This window comes from Chlorocebus sabaeus, chromosome 11, assembly GCF_047675955.1.
Source record: "Chlorocebus sabaeus isolate Y175 chromosome 11, mChlSab1.0.hap1, whole genome shotgun sequence".
NCBI classification, from domain to species: domain Eukaryota; kingdom Metazoa; phylum Chordata; class Mammalia; order Primates; family Cercopithecidae; genus Chlorocebus; species Chlorocebus sabaeus.
The window spans coordinates 17,072,611-17,094,278 of NC_132914.1; the positions used below are offsets into that span (position 1 = coordinate 17,072,611).

The window sequence follows — 21,668 nt, forward strand, 5'->3', positions numbered from 1 at the left end:
TAGAAAATATCTGGACACAGATCAAAACAAAAACACACTATACCAAAACTTACGAGATGCAGCAAGAGTGGTAAATACTAACAGGAAAGTTGATAATGGCAAATGTTTACATTAATAAAGAAGAATGATCTCAAATCAATAACTTAACCTTACACCTCAAGGAACTAGAGAAAGAAGAACAAACAATACAAAGTCAGAAGAAGGAAGGAAATAATAAAGATTAGAGCAGAGATAAACAAAATAGAGAATGGAAAACAATAGAAAAAACTCAATGAAAACATGTTGGTTTTTGGAAAGATTAAAAAAATTAACAAACCCTATCTAGACTAAGAAAAATAGAGGAAAGACTCTAATAATTACAATTACAAATGAAAGGAGACATTACAAATGGTGTCACAGAAATAAAAAGGATTATAGAGGAACAATTATACACCAACAAATTGTATAACCTAGAGGAAATGGATAGCTTTCTATAAATATACAACCTATTAAGACTGAATCATGACAAAATAGAAAATCTGAAAAGACCTAAAACTACTGAAAAGACTTAAACAGTAATCAAAAACCCTCTAGAAGAAATGCCCAAGACCGATGGATCCACTGGAGAATTCTACCAAACATTTAAAGAAGAATTAACACCAGTTTTTCTTGAACTCTTGCAAAGACTCTAAAAAGAGAAAACATTCCCAACTATTCTGAGGCCAGCGTTACTTTGATACCAAAACCAGACAAAGACATAACAAGAAAAGTACAGACCAATAGTTCTGATGAATATTGATACAAAATAGTAACAAACCAAGTTGAATAGCACATTAAATGGGTCATAGACTACAGACAAGTGGAATTTATACCTGGAATTCAAAAATAGTTCAACATACAAAAATCAATCAATGTAATACATCACACTAACAAAATGAAGGACAAAAACCACATGATCATCTCAATGGATGCAGAAAAAACATTTGACAAAATTCAACACCCTTTCATGATAAAAACATTAGACAAAGTAAGAATAGCAGGAAACTACCTTAACATAATAAAAGTTACATATGAATATCCCACAGCTCACATCATACTCAATGGGAAAGACTGAATGCTTTTCCTCTAAGATTAGGAACAAGGCAAAGATGCCCACTCCTGCTGCTATTTTTGAACGTAGTGCTGGAAGTTTCAGACAGAGAAATAACAAGACAAAAAGAACTAAAAAGCATACAAATCAGAATAGAAGAAGGAAAAGCGCCTCTGCTCACAGACGGCATGATCTTACATGTACCAAACACTAGGAATTCGACACAAAAGTCATTGGAATTAATAAAGGAATTCAGCAGTTTCAGAATACAAAATCAGCACTCAAAAGTCAGTTGCGTTTCTATAATTAACGATGACTGATCTGAAAGTAAATTAAGGAAACATAGCATTGAAAAGATAAATACTTAGAAAACTTAACCAAGAAAGTAAAAGACTTACATAGTGGAAGCTATAAAACTTTACCAAAAAAAAAAAAAAAAAAAAATTGAAGACTATACAAATAAATGGAAAGATATCCTGTGCTTATGAATTGGAAGACTTAATATTATTAAAATGTCCATACTAGCCAAAGTGATCTATGGATTCAATGCAATCCCTGTCAAAATCTCAATAGCATTTTTGCAGAAATAGAAAAAAATTCCTGAAATTCATATGGAATATTAATAGTCAAAACAAACCTGAAAAAGAAAATTGAAGTTGGATGTCCCACACTTCTTGATTTTAAAACATACTACAAAGTAACAGTAATTAAGAGTGCAAGGTTCTGATATGAAGATAGGTATATAGACCAATGAAACAGAGTAGAAAACCCAGAAATACACCCTTGCATATGTTGCTGAATAATTTTCAACAAGGGTGCCAAGACTACATAAGGGGGAAAGGACAGTCTCTTCAACAAATAGGGTGGGGAAAATCGGATATCCACATGCAAAAGAATGAAGTTGGATCCTTGCTTTACACCATATACAAAAATTAACTCAAAATAAATTAAAGACATAAAAGTAAGAGCTAAAACTATTAAACTCTTACAGGAAGAAACTACAGGGCAACAGCTTCAGTAGACTGGATTTAGCAATGATTTCTTGGACATGACAATAAAACACAGGCAACAAAATTAAAAATAGACAAATGGGATAGCATCAAACATGAAAACTTCTGCATTTCAAAGAAAACAATCCACAGAGTGAAAAGGCAACGTATGGAATGGGAGAAAATAATTACAAAACATATGTCTGATATGGGGTTAATATCCAGAATGTATAATGAATTTCTACAACTTAATAACAACCCCCCTAACCTCAAATAACCTGTTTAAAAAATGTCCAAAGGACTTGAATAGACGTTTCTTCAAATGAGATTTACAGATGGCCGATACACACATGAAAAGATGCTGAACATCACTAATTACTAGGGAAATGCAAACCAAAACCATAATGAGGCTGAGTGTCATGGTTCACACCTCTAATCCCAGCACTTTGGGAGGACGTGGTGGCAAAATCCTTTGAGCTCAGGAGTTTGAGATCAGCCTAGGCAACATAGGGAGACTCTGCCTTTGAAATAATAATAATAATAACAGGATATCACTTCATAGCCATCATTCAAGATTGGCAATATTAAAAGATCAGAAAAATACTGCATTGACAAAGATGTGGAGAAATTGTGGGTAACCCTTGTGCACTGTTGGTGGAAATGTAAAATGATGCAGCCTTTATGGAAATCAGTAAACAGAGTTCTCAAAAACTTTAAAGTAGAGTTACTACTATATGATTCAGCAATCCCACTTCTGAGTATATATCCACAAGAATTCAAAGTGAGATTTTGAGGAAATATTTACATACTCACATTCATCTCAGCATTATTTACCTTTGCCAAGAGCTAGGCGCATCCCACATGTCCATTGTTACACAAGTGAATAAAGAAAATGTGGTATATACATACAATGGAATGTTATGTGGCACTAATATCCTAATATTCTCAAGGTATATCCATGTTGTAGCATGTGACAGGATGCTACAACATGGATAAACCTTGAGGATATTAGGCTAAGTGAGTTACCATAAAAGGACAAATACTATATGATTCTACTCATATGAAGTATATAAAGCAGTCAAAAAATAGAAATAGAAAGTAGAAAGGCATTTATCAAGGGCTAGGAGGAGTGGGGAGGAGGAATTAGTGTTTGGTGGATATACAGCTTTAGTGTTGCGGCAAGATGAAAAAGTTCTAGAAATCCGTTGCATAACAATGTGAATATACTTAACACTACTGAACGGTACACTTAAAATGATTAAGATGGCTTATTTCACTTAACACAGTGTCTTCCAGTTCTACTTGTGTTGCTGCAAATGACAGGATTTTATTCCTTTTTATGGCTCAATAGTATTCCATTGTGTATAGATACCACATGTTCTTTATCCATTCATTTGTTGTTGGACGCCTAGACTGATTCCATATCTCAGCTATTGTGAGTAGTGCTGCAATAAATATGAGGGTGCAAATGTCTCTGATATATTGACTTCCCTTCCTTTGCATAAAGGAATGAAACTGGAAGACATTATGTTAAGTGAAATAAGCCCAGAGAAATTTAAACATTGCATGTTCTCATTTACATGTGGAAGCTAAAAAAAGCTGATCTCAAAGAAGTAAAACATAGAACAGAGGATATTAGAGGCTGGGAAGCATAGAGGAAAGGGAGAGATTTATTAAGTGACACAAAATTATAGCTAGGTAGGAGGAATACGTAGTAGTGTTCCATACCACTGTAGGATGACTATAGTTAACAATAAAATATTATGTAGTTTTAGATAGTTAGAAGAAGGATATTGAATTTTCCCAACACAAAGAAATGATGTTTGAGATCATGGATCTGCCAATTACCCTGATGTGATTACTATACATTATATGTATTGAAACATCACTATGTACCTCGTAAATATGTACAATTATTATTATCAATTAAAAGCTACAATAAATAGTCCTGATACCTGAATGCCTAAGCTGAAAATTACATGTTCATCTTATACACTCAGAAAAAAAGTGATAAAGGTGGTAAATTTTATATTATGTGTGTTTTTTTATTTTTTATTTATTTATTTATTTTTTTATCGCAATAAATACTACAACCCTATAGAAAAGTTGAACTAGAAACATGAACAGGTAATTCACTGAAAAAGAAATTCAAAATGCTCTAAGGCAATGAAAAGATTCTCAACTCTTCTCAAAATAAGAATAATACAAATTTAAACCACAGCAAGATATCATTTTCCACCCTCGACTTGGCAAAAATCCCAAAGTTTGACAATATACTTTGAGAGGCTGTGGGGAAACAGGCATTCTTGTCCATTTTTGGTAGAAATACAAAATAGTGCCACAACCACTACAGAAAGGAATTTGGCAACATATAGAAAAATTATATTTGGACTTACTTTTGATTTGAATCTATCCTAAAGATATACTGGCAAAAAAAAAAAAAAAAAAAAAAAAAGCAAAGAGAAGCATGCACCAAGCTATTTATTAGAATCTACTTAATACAGCAAATGTAAAAAAGCAACCCAAATGTCTATCCATATGGGACTGGTAAAATAAATGATAGTTTGTTACGCAATAAATATACAATTATAAAATGATCCCTAAACTATACTAACTAAAAAAAAGCAAGTGAGAAAAGTATGCATTATATGTTACTTCTTACATCAAAAGGGCAGACAATATCTATGCCTACATGCACACACACATATTTTAATATTTGCATTTATTTAAAAAATGGAAGGATAATCCAGAAAACCAAGGACGCAATGAAAAACAGCAAGAGGCTTATCTGAACGATTAAGGTACCAACATGAAGGGGACTTCACTGTCCAAATATGGAAACAAATTTGAGAATCACTAGCTGTAGTAGATTGAAACACATCAAAAATGCTTAAGAGCATAAATTCATAATTATAGTTTTTTAAAAAAGAAATTCTAATAATTACTTTTGCAGAATGTTGAAATTCAACTCAATAATTTGAAAATCTATAGATACAAGGAAATACTTAAATGTTTATCTTCTTTTTATTACATGAACTATACCTCAATGTAACTAGTTGATGAGGAGATATTTGTCTTTATGAAATTATTTCAGTTAGTAAAAGAGGAAGAAATATAGAATATAATCACCTTGCAATCCTCAATAAAATATTGGATTTGGGCAAAAATAATCAATGAATGCTAACTCTGCAAAAACAGACATTATGCTTCTTAATTAAAGTACATAATGCCACCTATGAAGAAATTTGGCCAACATGAAATCTGAATCTACAAGTATCTAGGTCTATTAGAAAATTTACAGGACCGCTTAGTGCAGAGCTGAGTTCAATTCCTGGATATCCTTGTTAACTTTCTGTCTCCGTTGATCTGTTGACAGTGACATCTACAGAACTCTCCACCCCAAATCAATAGAATATACATTCTTCTCAGCACCACATCGCACTTATTCCAAAATTGACCACATAGTTGGAAGTAAAGCACTCCTCGGCAAATGTAAAAGAACAGAAATTATAACAAACTGTCTCTCAGACCACAGTGCAATCAAAGTAGAACTCAGGACTAAGAAACTCACTAAAAACCGCTCAACTACATGGAAACTGAACAACCTGCTCCTGAATGACTACTGGGTACATAATGAAATGAACGCATAAATAAAGATGTTCCTTGAAACCTGAACAAATACACAACATACCAGAATCTCTGGGACACATTTAAAGCAGTGTGTAGAGGCAAATTTATAACACTAAATACACACAAGAGAAAGCAGGAAAGATCTAAAATTGACATGCTAACATCACAATTAAAAGAACTAGAGAAGCAAGAGCAAACACATTCAAAAGCTAGCAGAAGGCAAGAAATGACAAAGATCAGAGCAGAACTGAAGGAGATAGAGACACAAAAAAACCCTTCAAAAAATCAGTGAGTCCAGGAGCTGGTTTTTTGAAAAGATCAACAAAATTGATAGACCGCTAGCAAGACTAATAAAGAAGAAAAGAGAGAAGAATCAAATCGATGCAATAAAAAATGATAAAGGGGATATCACTACCGATCACACAGAAATACAAACTACTATCAGAGAATACTATAAACACCTCTACGCAAATAAACTAGAAAACCTAGGAGAAATGGATAAATTCCTGGACACACAGACTCTCCCAAGACTAAACCAGGAAGAAGTTGAATCCCTGAATAGACCAATAGCAGGCTCTGAAATTGAGGCAATAATTAATAGCCTACCAACCAAAAAAAGTCGAGGACCAGATGGATTCACAGCCGAATTCTACCAGAGGTACAAGGAGGAGCTGGTACCATTCCTTCTGAAACTATTCCAATCAATAGAAAAAGAGGGAATCCTCCCTAACTCATTTTATGAGGCCAACATCATCATGATACCAAAGCCTGGCAGAGACACAACAGAAAAAGAGAATTTTAGACCAATATCCCTGATGAACATCGATGCAAAAATCCTCAGTAAAATACTGGCAAACCGGATCCAGCAGCACATCAAAAAGCTTATCCACCATGATCAAGTGGGCTTCATCCCGGGGATGCAAGGCTGTTTCAACATTCGCAAATCAATAAACGTAATCCGCATATAAACAGAACCAAAGACAAGAACCACATCATTATCTCCATAGATGCAGAAAAGGCCTTTGACAAAATTCAACAGCTCTTCATGCTAAAAACGCTCAATAAATTCGGTATTGATGGAACATATCTCAAAATAATAAGAGCTATTTATGACAAACCCACAGCCAGTATCATACTGAATGGGCAAAAACTGGAAAAATTCCCTTTGAAAACTGGCACAAGACAGGGATGCCCTCTCTCACCACTCCCATTCAACATAGTGTTGGAAGTTCTGGCTAGGGCAATCAGGCAAGAGAAAGAAATCAAGGGTATTCAGTTAGGAAAAGAAGAAGTCAAATTGTCCCTGTTTGCAGATGACATGATTGTATATTTAGAAAACCCCATCGTCTCAGCCCAAAATCTCCTTAAGCTGATAAGCAACTTCAGCAAAGTCTCAGGATACAAAATTAATGTGCAAAAATCACAAGCATTCTTATACACCAGTAACAGACAAACAGAGAGCCAAATCATGGATGAACTTCCATTCACAATTGCTTCAAAGAGAATAAAATACCTAGGAATCCAACTTACAAGGGATGTGAAGGACCTCTTCAAGGAGAACTACAAACCACTGCTCAGTGAAATAAAAGAGGACACAAACAAATGGAAGAACATTCCATGCTCATGGATAGGAAGAATCAATATTGTGAAAATGGCCATACTGCCCAAGGTAATTTATAGATTCAATGCCACCCCCGTCAAGCTACCAATGACTTTCTTCACAGAACTGGAAAAAAACACTTTAAAGTTAATATGGAACCAAAAAAGAGCCTGCATTGCCAAGACAATTCTAAGCTAAAAGAACAAAGCTGGAGGCATCACGCTACCTGAGTTCAAACTATACTGCAAGGCTATAGTAACCAAAACAGTATGGTTCTCATACCAAAACAGAGATATAGACCAATGGAACAGAACAGAACCCTCAGAAATAATAACACACGTCTACAACCATGTGACATTTGACAAATATGACAAAAACAAGAAATGGGGAAAGGATTCCTTATTTAATAAATGGTGCTGGGAAAACTGCTAGCCATATGCAGAAACCTGAAACTTGATCCCTTACTTACACCTTATACAAAAATTAATTCAAGATAGATTAAAGACATAAATGTTAGACCTAAAACCATAAACAACCCTAGAAGAAAACCTAGGCAATACCATTCAGGACATAGGCATGGGCAAGGACTTCATGACTAAAACACCAAAAGCAATGGCAACAAAAGCCAAAATTGACAAATGGGATCTAATTAAAGAGCTTCTGCACAGCAAAAGAAACTACCATCTGAGTGAACAGGCAACCTACAGAATGGGAAAAAATTTTTGCAATCTGCTTATCTGACAAAGGGCTAATATCCAGAATCTACAAAGAACTCAAACAAATTTACAAGAAAAAACACCCCCTCAAAAAGTGAGTGAAGGATATGAGCAGACACTTCTCAAAAGAAGACATTTGTGCAGCCAACAGACACATGAAAAAATGCTCATCATCACTGGCCATCAGAGAAACGCAAATCAAAACCACAATGAGATACATCTCACACCAGTTAGAATGGCAATCATTAAAAAGTCAAGAAACAACAGGTGCTGGAGAGGATGTGGAGAAGTAGGAACACTTTTACACTGTTGGTGGGACTGTAAACTAGTTCAACCATTGTGGAAGACAGTGTGGTGATTCCTCCAGGATCTAGAACTAGAAATACCATTTGACCCAGCCATCCCATTACTGGGTATATACCCAAATGATGATAAATCATGCTGCTATAAAGACACATGCACACATATGTTTAATGTGGCACTATTCCCAATAACAAAGACTTGGAACCAACCCAAATGTCCATCAATGATAGACTGGATTAAGAAAATGTGGCACATATACACCATGGAATACTATGCAGCCATAAAAAAGGATGAGTTCATGTCCTTTGTAGGGACATGGATGCAGCTGGAAACTATCATTCTCAGCAAACTATTGCAAGGACAAAAAACCAAACACCGCATGTTCTCAATCATAGATGGGCATTGATCAATGAGAACACTTGGACACAGGAAGGGGAACATGACACACCAGGGCCTGTCGTGGGGTGGGGGGAGGGGGGAGGGATAGTATTAGGAGATATACCTAATGTAAATGTGAGTTAATGGGTGCAGCACACCAACATGGCACATGTATACATATGTAACAAACCTGCACATTGTGCACATGTACCCTAGAATTTAAAGTATAATAAAAAAAAAAAAAAAAAGAAAATTTACAGGAAATACAGAGGGAAAGCTCTATGCGGATGCAATTCACAAAATCCAGACTACGGGAAATACTCTGAGAAATGTTACGACTTCTTTTTAAACTGATAAATTAGGGGCCAGGCGTGGTGGCTCATGCCTGTAATCCCAGCACTTTGGAGGCTGAGGCGGGTGGATCACGAGGTCAGGGGATCAGGAGGTCAGGAGATTGAGACCATCGTGGCTAATACAGTGAAACCCCATCTCTACTAAAAATACAATAAATTAGCCGGGCGTGTGGTGGGCACCTGTAGTCCCAGCTACTCAGGAGGCTGAGGCAAGAGAATGGTGTGAACCCAGGAGGCGGAGCTTGCAGTGAGCCGAGATGGCGCCACTGCACTCCACCCTGGGCAACAGAGCAAGACTCTGTCTCAAAAAAATATATATATAAATAATAATAATAAATAGAGATACAGATGCATGGGGAGTATATATATATATATAATGTATAGTTTATGGGACATATCTGGCATTTGGAATGTTTAAACCTTTTTTAGATTTGATTTGAACAAATTATAAAACAAACAAAAAAACAAATTTCAAAAAGGAAACAATCAGGGAGATTTTAACAGTGACCAGACATTTGATGGTGTTAAGAAATCTTCTTCCTCCACAAACACATATGTGGGTGTGTGTGACAGAGACAGAGATTGATAATGACATTGTGGTTATGTTTTTCAAACAATTTAACTTTTATGTATACACCTACATAATATATTACATATAAATAAATATAACAAAATACACGAATAAGAAATGCTATAATATTTAGTTTTTGCTTGAAAATTAGCTGGGTAAGAAGAAGAAAAAATGAGTGAATATGAGTTGATAATTGCTGAAGCTCAGAGCTACCCAAGTGAGGTTCAGGTATAATCTTTATCTACTTTTGTTTATGCTTAAGATTTTCCATTATTAAAACTTTTTTAACCATGGAAAGAAAGGAAGATGGGGAGAAGAGGAATCTCTACCTCTAAACTTTTCATTGGATCTAAATCTTGCCATTAGAATCCCATTGCAAAGAAGCAGTCTTAATATTTACTTAAAAATATTCTTGGAGACCATTGCTTTATCAAGGGTAATGACAGACACAATTTTCAAATTCCGAGTTGAAAGAGAAGTTATCAAGAATCAAGAGAAAGAAGATCTGTCAAGAAAACAATATAAACCCAGAAATTAAAGTATAATTTACTTACGTTTTTTTGACTGATAAATTAGATTGTAGTATATCATATGAAGAGTTATCAGAGCCATAAGTGTAGACATAAAAGGAATAAGTAAAACAAGGGCCCAGGCCTGAGAGTGCTGGATGTAAGATATTCCCAGAAACACAATGGTTGCATTTAGGTTCATGAGCCAATAAAACCTGGGGTATACAGACAGACAAAAATAAAAATACCATTGAATCACTTTAGACAACTATTGCTAATTTTAATGCTTCTATTCAAATGTAAACTACGAAACGATGACATGTTAACTGAACCCAATTTTGCAAATATTGTTTATCAGATTTCTTAACAAGTGTGTAAACATCAGCCCTGACTTAACCAGTTTCATTGTCTTTGTTTTATCCTTGTTTAGAATCGACATAGAAGGAAGGTGCTGTCTTTTGTCTAAATCAGAGGTTGGCAAAGTTTTTCTATAAAGGGCTGGATAGACAGTAAATATTTTAGGCTTTGCAGGCCATACGGTCTCTGTAGCATTGTGGTACTAAAGAAGCTATAGACAACACTTCATCATTCAAATACCCCTAATGAAACTGGAAAGATTAAAAAGTTAATTCTTCCTGTATATTCCAGTTTTCAAAGTATAGGAAAACAGAATACTCAGGAATATCTGGGTTACACTTAGAATAGGCATGTAACTGAAGAAATGAGTGACATTTGAATAAAACTTTCCATTTTTCTTCCCAATGATTAGTATCACAGAGAGGTACCTACCCTAGTAGTCTGGTTTGCAAGTTCTGGGAACATCATCTCTACCTCTCAACCGTTCACTGGGTCTAAATCTTGCCATTAGAATCCCATTGCAAAGAAGGGATCTTAACTTTTACTTTAAAGATTGAGGTAAAATTAAATACAATAAAATTTACTCATTTACATATATAACTTATATACATATTAGTTTTTTTAAGTGTTTCAGTTGTGCAAGCACCATCAGATAAGTCTTAGTACACTTACACTATCATTAAAATTTAAAGGGTTTATGTGATTAGATGAGACTCACCCAGTATCATCTGGGCTCTGATAACCTAAATCAGCTGATGAGAAACCTCAATTATCTCTGCAAAATCCTTTCACCTTTGCCATATAACATAATTAGGGGAGTGATATTCCAAAATCTTTCCGATATTCTACTGTTTAGAATCAGGTTACAGGTTCTGCCCACACTCAGGGGGATGGGTCCAAACAAGAATGTGGTCCACTAGGGGTCATCCTGGGGCATGTCCACCACATCTTCTTTGTGTTTTCCCTTCCCACGATCTCTCTCTCTCTCTCTCTCTCCCCCCCCTCCCCCTCCCTCTCCCGCCTTCCTCCCCTCCCCCCTCTCTCTCTCCCACCCTCCCCCACTTCTTTTTTTTCCCACAAGGTCTTACTCTGTCACCCAGGCTGGAATGCAGTGATGCAATCATGGCTCACTGCAGCTTTGACCTCCCAGGCTGAAGCAGTCCTACTGCCTCAACTTCTGTCTAGTACCTGGGAGCACAAGCACGCACTACCATACCTGCTAATTTATTTTTAGTAGAGATGAGGTCTCACCGTGTTGCCCAGGCTGCAAATCTTCTAAATGATTCCCCGCCTCGCCCCGCCCCGCCTCGCCTCGCCTCGCCCCGCCTAGCCTCCCCTCTTATTTCCTTTTTCCTTTCCTTCATTCTTTCCCTCCCTCCTTCCCTCCCTCCCTTCCTTTCCTTCCTTCCTCCCTTCCTTCCTTCTTTCTTCCCTTCCTTTCTTTCCTCCCTCCCTGCCTTCCTCCCTCCCTTCCCGCCTTCCTCCCTCCTTCCTTCCCTTATTTCCCTCTATTTCTTCTACGTAAAAGAAGTAAAGACAACAGGTAAAACTGGCTATGGAAAGGGAGTATTGAAGGTTTGAGAAGAAAGACAATGTTTAGAAATAGTACTTTAAAGGAGGAGAGAAATTGACTGGACATCATATACTTGCTAGGCAGTGATAAGGAACAAGTTTGCTGGTCATGAACTTAATGTGGATATAGTATAATTTTGCATTTTTCTCCAGACTTCTTGTTGTGTGAGTACAATAATGGAATATGTGGAGAGTTGAATTTTAACTAAGATTATTTCCTCCATCACACAGGAGACTATGACAAAGTAAGCTGGGGGGAGGGGGAGGGAAGAATAAGTGAAGACATGGAATATTACTGCTAATTAATTGGAGACTAGCCTTGCTGCATACTTTCTGGTTGGGAGTGGAGGCTCAGCTCTCTGCTGTACCCAGCTGACACTGCCCAGGAGGGTAAATTAGAGCACTTCCAGTTTCTGCTGGGCAGGAGATGAAAGACAGGCTCCTCACTTGGCCTCAGCAACACCACCCAACTTGGGAATCAGAGTGTTCCTGTCTGATTCTCCGAGTGTTTATGTAAAATGTTAGATTCTTGCTCATGTCTGCTGACACTATTGGACCAGCAGTATGCAGGGGAGGCAGTGTTTTTAATAGTGTTTGGCTAGAGAAGGACAGATGTTGTCAAAAATATTTTCACCTATATTAGTCTACCTTTTTCCTAGAACTTTGAGTAAGGGGAGCAGGACTTTTTTGGAGCTGCCCATTCCTTGCCACACCTTTGCTCTCACCCATCTGTACCTGGTTCCAGGTTCTAGGTTTCTCTATAGCCCCACTGATAACAAAAAGAAAACCCAGGAAACTCATTGTAGTCCTTCCTTAAGTTCCAAAGCCCCTAGGAAGAGATTGTCTTCTTTCTACCTTTTGAAATCTCCCTATGTCCATTTGTTGTGTTAGGTTTGGGTTTTTTTTTGATGTAAGAGGAAGTACCTGGGAGAAATAGGGCTCTTCTTGTATTGGCTAATATTGGAGATCCTTTATTTTTTTTTTAATTGGATAGTTTCTCTTCCTATCATTGATTTGTCAAAGGTCTTCATATATTTTGGATGCATGTCATCTGTCAGATACATGTTCTACAAATGCTTTCTTATGGGTTTTTTTTTTCCTTTTCTCAATGATGCCTTTTGATAAGCAAAAGTTTAAAAGTTTAGTAAATTTCATTCTATCATTTTTTATCTTTATTGGTTCATACTTTTTGTATCCTATGTAAAGAATACTTTCTAAGCCTTAGTCACAAGTATTTTCCCCTGTGTTTTTTCAAAAAAATCACTGTTATGGGTTTTGATCTCATATAAAGTTAATCTAATTTGAATTAATTTTTCAGTAGGGTGTCATGGGGTAATTATTTCCCATATGGATATTCAGTTTTTACAGTATAATTTATTGAGAACATGATCTTTTCCTCAATGATTTTTTGACACTTTTGTTGAAAATCAATTGACCGTACAAATGTAGGTGTATTTTCTGACTCTCAGTTCTGTTCCACTGATCTGTCCTTATGTCAATACCGCAGTGTCTTGGTTACTGTTACTTTCTTTTCTCCTGCTTTTTTTTTAAAGAGCTTTATTGAGATGTAATTGAGATGCAATAAACTGCATATATTTGAAGTGTGCAATTTTATAAGGTTTGAATATATATGCACACACAAAATAATTACCACATTCAAGATAACAAACATATCCATTGCCTCTAAAGCTCCGTCATGTCCCTTGTCACCCTTCCGAACCCTGCCCCTTCTCATTTCCCTTTCCTTGTCTCTAGGCAACCACCGATCTTTTTTCTGCCACTATAAATTAGTTTGCAATTCATAGATTCTTTTTTAAATATTAAATTATCTGTATTTTCAAATCTGGCTTCTTTCACTTGGCATAATTATTTTGAGATTCATCCATGTTAATGTATTTATCTGTATCCATTCCTCTTTATTGCCAAGTACTATTCCATTATGTAAATGTACCAGTGTTTGTTTATGCATTTACTGTTAATAGACATTTTTCAGCTTATTGCTATTGCAAATAATGCTGTTAAGAACATTCATGTACAAGCCTTTGAACAGACATAGACATTAATTTTTCTTGGGTAAAACCTAGGAGTGTAATGGCTGGGTGATATATGATAGATGTATATTTAATATTTTAAGAAAATTTCAAATAGTTTTTAAGTAGTTGTAACATTTTACATTATCACCACACGTATATGAGAGTTCTCATCTCTTCATATCCCTGCCAAAACTTGGTATAGTACATGTGTACTGATATATGATGGTGGTTTTATTTTGCATTTCCCTGATGGCTAATGATATTGAGCATCTTTTCATGTGCTTATTGATCATCTGCACGTCTTCTTTGGTGAAGTTTCTGTCCTTATGTATTCTGGCTATAAGTCCCTTCTCAATTATGTGATTTGTAAGTATTTTCTCCCAGCCTGTGGCTTGTCTTTTTGTTCTATAAAAAGTGTCTTTTGAAAAGCAGAAATTCTTAATTGTGACGAAGTCCTATTCTAATTTTTTTCCATGGATCGTCCTTTTAGAATTGTTTCTCAGAAACCGTTGCCTAAACTGAGGTCAGAAACTTTTCTCCCTCTCTTTCAGAGAAGAAATCTGAACTTGGAAAACTGAAATGACTCATCTACATTCACACAGCTGTGTTGCTTGTAGAGCCATGAGCAGAAGTCATCATCCTGGTACAGGGCTAATCGGGCTAATTATCCTGTTAATACTTCTTTCTGCATCTTTGCGGTTATCAATTTCATGACACTTTCATTTTCTTGTTAATCTGGCCTTTAACAATTGAAATTACTTTTCATTCATCACATTTTATATGTCAATCATTAACTATAAATGTTGTCCTTCCTCTTCAGAATGGTAGTCCAAAGACATGAGTTAGAATCACAAAATCTGAAAATCACATGGTCTGTGATCTTCTACTTTCTGGAATTTTAAAAATTGGAATCACACCCTCTAAATAAGGGTTTTTGGTAAGAATTTTAATGAAGAACATTAAACGAAGAACATGGATTATAACTACATGGTGCTAAGCAAATGTCATCATATCAAATGTTCGTTTTTCTCCAACCCTGATTTCAGGAACAAAAAAAGCAGTGAAGTTGGAGCATAGTGAATGATATGGTTTGGCTCTGTGTCCCCATCCAAATCTCAGCTTGTAGCTCCCATAATTCCCACATGTTGTGGGAGGGACCCAACTGGAGATGATTGAATCATGGGGGCGGGTCTTTCCTGTGATGCTCTCATGATAGCAAATGGGTCTAACAAGATATGATGGTTTTAAAAATGGGAGTTTCTCTGCACAGCTCCCTCTTTGCCTGCTGTCATCTATGTAAGATGTGATTTGCTCCTCCTTGCCTTCCCCCATGATTGTGAGGCCTCTCCAGCCATGTGTAACTGTAAGTCCAGTTAAAGCTCTTTCTTTTGTAAGTTGCTGAGTCTCAGGTATGTCTTTATCAGCAGTGTGAAGGCAGACTAATACAGTAAATTGGTACCAGTAGAGTGGGGCACTGCTGAAAAGATACCTGCAAATGTGGAAGTGACTTTGGAACTCGGTAACAGGCAGAGGTTGGAACAGTTTGGAGGGCTCAGAAGACAGGAAAATGTAGGAAAGTCTGGAATGCCCTGGAGACTTGTTGAATGGCTTTGACCAAAATGCTGACAATGAAATGGACACTGAAATCCAGGTTGAGGTGGTCTCAGATGGAGATGAGAAACTTTGGAACTGGAGCAAAGGTGACTCTTGTTATGTTTTAACATAGACTGGCAGCATTTTGCCCCTGCACTAGAGATTTGTGGAACTTTGAACGTGAGAAAGAAGATTTAGGGCATCTGGCAGAAAAAACTTATAAGCAGCAAAGCTTTCAAGCAGTGACTTGGGTGCTGTTAAAGGCATTCAGTTTTATAAGGGAAGCAGAGCATAAAAGTTTGGAAAATTTGCAGCTTGACAATGCAATAGAGGGGGTGGAGAAAGATGGCCGAATAGGAACAGCTCCAGTCTCCAACTCCCAGCGCGAGCAACACAGAAGACCGGTGATTTCTGCATTTTCAACTGAGGTACTGGGTTCATCTCACTGGGGAGTGCCAGACGATCGGTGCTGGTCAGCTGCTGCAGCCCGACCAGCGAGAGCTGAAGCAGGGCGAGGCATTGCCTCACCTGGGAAGCGCAAGGGGGAAGGGAATCCCTTTTCCTAGCCAGGGGAACTGAGACACACAACACCTGGAAAATCGGGTAACTCCTACCCCAATACTGCGCTTTAAGCAAACAGGCACACCAGGAGATCATATCCCACACCTGGCCGGGAGGGTCCCACACCCACGGAGCCTCCCTCATTGCTAGCACAGCAGTCTGTGATCTACCGGCAAGGCAGCAGCGAGGCTGGGGGAGGGGCGCCCGCCATTGCTGAGGCTTAAGTAGGTAAACAAAGCTGCTGGGAAGCTCGAACTGGGTGGAGCTCACAGCAGCTCAAGGAAACCTGCCTGTCTCTGTAGACTCCACCTCTGGGGACAGGGCACAGTAAACAATAACAAACGCAGCAGAAAGCTCTGCAGATGCAAACGACTCTGTCTGACAGCTTTGAAGAGGGCAGTGGATCTCCCAACACGGAGGTTGAGATCTGAGAAGGGACAGACTCCCTGCTCAAGTGGGTCCCTGACCCCTGAGTAGCCTAACTGGGAGACATCCCCCACTAGGGGCAGTCTGACACCCCACACCTCACAGGGTGGAGTACACCCCTGAGAGGAAGCTTCCAAAGCAAGAATCAGACAGGTACACTCGCTGTTCAGAAATATTCTATCTTCTGCAGCCTCTGCTGCTGATACCCAGGCAAACAGGGTCTGGAGTGGACCTCAAGCAATCTCCAACAGACCTACAGCTGAGGGTCCTGACTGTTAGAAGGAAAACTATCAAACAGGAAGGACACCTACACCAAAACCCCATCAGTACATCACCATCATCAAAGACCAGAGGCAGATAAAACCACAAAGATGGGGAAAAAGCAGGGCAGAAAAGCTGGAAATTCAAAAAATAAGAGCGCATCTCCCCCAGCAAAGGAGCGCAGCTCATCGCCAGCAACGGATCAAAGCTGGACGGAGAATGACTTCGACGAGATGAGAGAAGAAGGCTTCAGTCCATCAAATTTCTCAGAGCTAAAGGAGGAATTACGTACCCAGCACAAAGAAACTAAAAATCTTGAAAAAAAAGTGGAAGAATTGATGGCTAGAGTAATTAATGCAGAGAAGGTCATAAACGAAATGAAAGAGATGAAAACCATGACACAAGAAATACGTGACAAATGCACAAGCTTCAGTAACCGACTCGATCAACTGGAAGAAAGAATGTCAGCCATTGAGGATCAAATGAATGAAATGAAGCGAGAAGAGAAACCAAAAGAAAAAAGAAGAAAAAGAAATGAACAAAGCCTGCAAGAAGTATGGTATTATGTAAAAAGACTAAATCTACGTCTGATTGGGGTGCCTGAAAGTGAGGGGGAAAATGGAATCAAGTTGGAAAACACTCTTCAGGATATCATCCAGGAGAACTTCCCCAACCTAGTAGGGCAGGCCAACATTCAAATCCAGGAAATATAGAGAACGCCACAAAGATACTCCTCGAGAAGAGCAACTCCAAGACACATAATTGCCAGATTCACCAAAGTTGAAAAGAAGGAAAAAATCTTAAGGGCAGCCAGAGAGAAAGGTCGGGTTACCCACAAAGGGAAGCCCATCAGACTAACAGCAGATCTCTTGGCAGAAACTCTTCAAGCCAGAAGAGAGTGGGGGCCAATATTCAACATTCTTAAAGATAAGAATTTTCAACCCAGAATTTTATATCCAGCCAAACTAAGTTTCATAAGTGAAGGAGAAATAAAATCCTTTACAGATAAGCAAATGCTTAGAGATTTTGTCACCACTAGGCCTGCCTTACAAGAGACCCTGAAGGAAGCACTAAACATGGAAAGGAACAACCGGTACCAGCCATTGCAAAAACATGCCAAAATGTAAAGACCATCGAGGCTAGGAAGAAACTGCATCAACTAACGAGCAAAATAACCAGTTAATATCATAATGGCAGGATCAAGTTCACACATAACAATCTTAACCTTTAATGTAAATGGACTAAATGCTCCAATTAAAAGACACAGACTGGCAAATTGGATAAAGAGTCAAGACCCATCAGTCTGCTGTATTCAGGAGACCCATCTCACACGCGGAGACATACATAGGCTCAAAATAAAGGGATGGAGGAAGATTTACCAAGCAAATGGAGAACAAAAAAAAGCGGGGGTTGCAATACTAGTCTCTGATAAAACAGACTTTAAACCATCAAAGATCAAAAGAGACAAAGAAGGCCATTACATAATGGTAAAGGGATCAATTCAACAGGAAGAGCTAACTATCCTAAATATATATGCACCCAATACAGGAGCACCCAGATTCATAAAGCAAGTCCTTAGAGACTTACAAAGAGACTTAGACTCCCATACAATAATAATGGGAGACTTCAACACTCCACTGTCAACATTAGACAGATCAACGAGACAGAAAGTTAACAAGGATATCCAGGAATTGAACTCATCTCTGCAGCAAGCAGACCTAATAGACATCTATAGAACTCTCCACCCCAAATCAACAGAATATACATTCTTCTCAGCACCACATCGTACTTACTCCAAAATTGACCACGTAATTGGAAGTAAAGCACTCCGCAGCAAATGTACAAGAACAGAAATTATAACAAACTGTCTCTCAGACCACAGTGCAATCAAACTACAACTCAGGACTAAGAAACTCAATCAAAACCGCTCAACTACATGGAAACTGAACAACCTGCTCCTGAATGACTACTGGGTACATAACGAAATGAAGGCAGAAATAAAGATGTTCTTTGAAACCAATGAGAATAAAGATACAACATACCAGAATCTCTGGGACACATTTAAAGCAGTGTGTAGAGGGAAATTTATAGCACTAAATGCCCACAAGAGAAAGCAGGAAAGATCTAAAATTGACACTCTAACATTGCAATTAAAAGAACTAGAGAAGCAAGAGCAAACACATTCGAAAGCTAGCAGAAGGCAAGAAATAACTAAGATCAGAGCAGAACTGAAGGAGATAGAGACACAAAAAACCCTCCAAAAAATCAATGAATCCAGGAGTTGGTTTTTTGAAAAGATCAACAAAATTGACAGACCACTAGCAAGACTAATAAAGAAGAAAAGAGAGAAGAATCAAGTTGACGCAATTAAAAATGATAAAGGGGATATCACCACTGACCCCACAGAAATACAAACTACCATCAGAGAATACTATAAACACCTCTACGCAAATAAACTGGAAAATCTAGAAGAAATGGATAATTTCCTGGACACTTACACTCTTCCAAGACTAAACCAGGAAGAAGTTGAATCCCTGAATAGACCAATAGCAGGCTCTGAAATTGAGGCAATAATTAATAGCCTACCAACCAAAAAAAGTTGAGGACCAGATGGATTCACAGCTGAATTCTACCAGAGGTACAAGGAGGAGCTGGTGCCATTCCTTCTGAAACTATTCCAATCAATAGAAAAAGAGGGAATCCTCCCTAACTCATTTTATGAGGCCAACATCATCCTGATACCAAAGCCTGGCAGAGACACAACAAAAAAAGAGAATTTTAGACCAATATCCCTGATGAACATCGATGCAAAAATCCTCAATAAAATACTGGCAAACCGGATTCAGCAACACATCAAAAAGCTTATCCACCATGATCAAGTGGGCTTCATCCCTGGGATGCAAGGCTGGTTCAACATTCGCAAATCAATAAACATAATCCAGCATATAAACAGAACCAAAGACAAGAACCACATCATTATCTCAATAGATGCAGAAAAGGCTTTTGACAAAATTCAACAGCCCTTCATGCTAAAAACGCTCAATAAATTCGGTATTGATGGAATGTACCTCAAAATAATAAGAGCTATTTATGACAAACCCACAGCCAATATCATACTGAATGGGCAAAAACTGGAAAAATTCCCTTTGAAAACTGGCACAAGACAGGGATGCCCTCTCTCACCACTCCTATTCAACATAGTGTTGAAAGTTCTGGCTAGGGCAATCAGGCAAGAGAAAGAAATCAAGGGGATTCAGTTAGGAAAAGAAGAAGTCAAATTGTCCCTGTTTGCAGATGACATGATTGTATATTTAGAAAACCCCATCGTCTCAGCCCAAAATCTCCTTAAGCTGATAAGCAACTTCAGCAAAGTCTCAGGATACAAAATTAATGTGCAAAAATCACAAGCATTCTTATACACCAGTAACAGACAAACAGAGAGCCAAATCAAGAATGAACTTCCATTCACAATTGCTTCAAGGAGAATAAAATACCTAGGAATCCAACTTACAAGGGATGTAAAGGACCTCTTCAAGGAGAACTACAAACCACTGCTCAGTGAAATCAAAGAGGACACAAACAAATGGAAGAACATACCATGCTCATGGATAGGAAGAATCAATATCATGAAAATGGCCATACTGCCCAAGGTAATTTATAGATTCAATGCCATCCCCATCAAGCTACCAACGAGCTTCTTCACAGAATTGGAAAAAACTGCTTTAAAGTTCATATGGAACCAAAAAAGAGCCCGCATCTCCAAGACAATCCTAAGTCAAAAGAACAAAGCTGGAGGCATCACGCTACCTGACTTCAAACTATACTACAAGGCTACAGTAACCAAAACAGCATGGTACTGGTACCAAAACAGAGATATAGACCAATGGAACAGAACAGAGTCCTCAGAAATAATACCACACATCTACAGCCATCTGATCTTTGACAAACCTGAGAGAAACAAGAAATGGGGAAAGGATTCCCTATTTAATAAATGGTGCTGGGAAAATTGGCTAGCCATAAGTAGAAAACTGAAACTGGATCCTTTCCTTATCCTTATACGAAAATTAATTCAAGATGGATTAGAGACTTAAATGTTAGACCTAATACCATAAAAATCCTAGAGGAAAACCTAGGTAGTACCATTCAGGACATAGACATGGGCAAAGACTTCATGTCTAAAACACCAAAAGCAACAGCAGCAAAAGCCAAAATTGACAAATGGGTTCTCATTAAACTAAAGAGCTTCTGCACAGCAAAAGAAACTACCATCAGAGTGAACAGGCAACCTACAGAATGGGAGAAAATTTTTGCAATCTACTTATCTGACAAAGGGCTAATATCCAGAACCTACAAAGAACTCCAACAAATTTACAAGAAAAAAACAAACAACCCCATCAAAAAGTGGGCAAAGGATATGAACAGACATTTCTCAAAAGAAGACATTCATACAGCCAACAGACACATGAAAAAATGCTCATCATCACTGGCCATCAGAGAAATGCAAATCAAAACCACAATGAGATACCATCTCACACCAGTTAGAATGGTGATCATTAAAAAGTCAGGAAACAACAGGTGCTGGAGAGGATGTGGAGAAATAGGAACACTTTTACACTGTTGGTGGGATTGTAAACTAGTTCAACCATTATGGAAAACAGTATGGCGATTCCTCAAGGATCTAGAACTAGATGTACCATATGACCCAGCCATCCCATTACTGGGTATATACCCAAAGGATTATAAATCA

The 21,668-nt window shown here is 37.8% G+C and overlaps 1 protein-coding gene across 1 annotated transcript in view; it reads right to left on the bottom strand.

Moving 5' to 3' along the window:
* The window catches only part of SLC15A5 (solute carrier family 15 member 5), a 97,695-nt gene that overhangs the window by 61,181 nt on the left and 14,846 nt on the right, over positions 1-21,668 (bottom strand). The window contains exon 3 of the mRNA XM_007967775.3: positions 10,164-10,333. Coding sequence (XP_007965966.3) covers positions 10,164-10,333 — 170 coding nt within the window. The remainder of the gene's footprint in view (positions 1-10,163; positions 10,334-21,668) is intronic.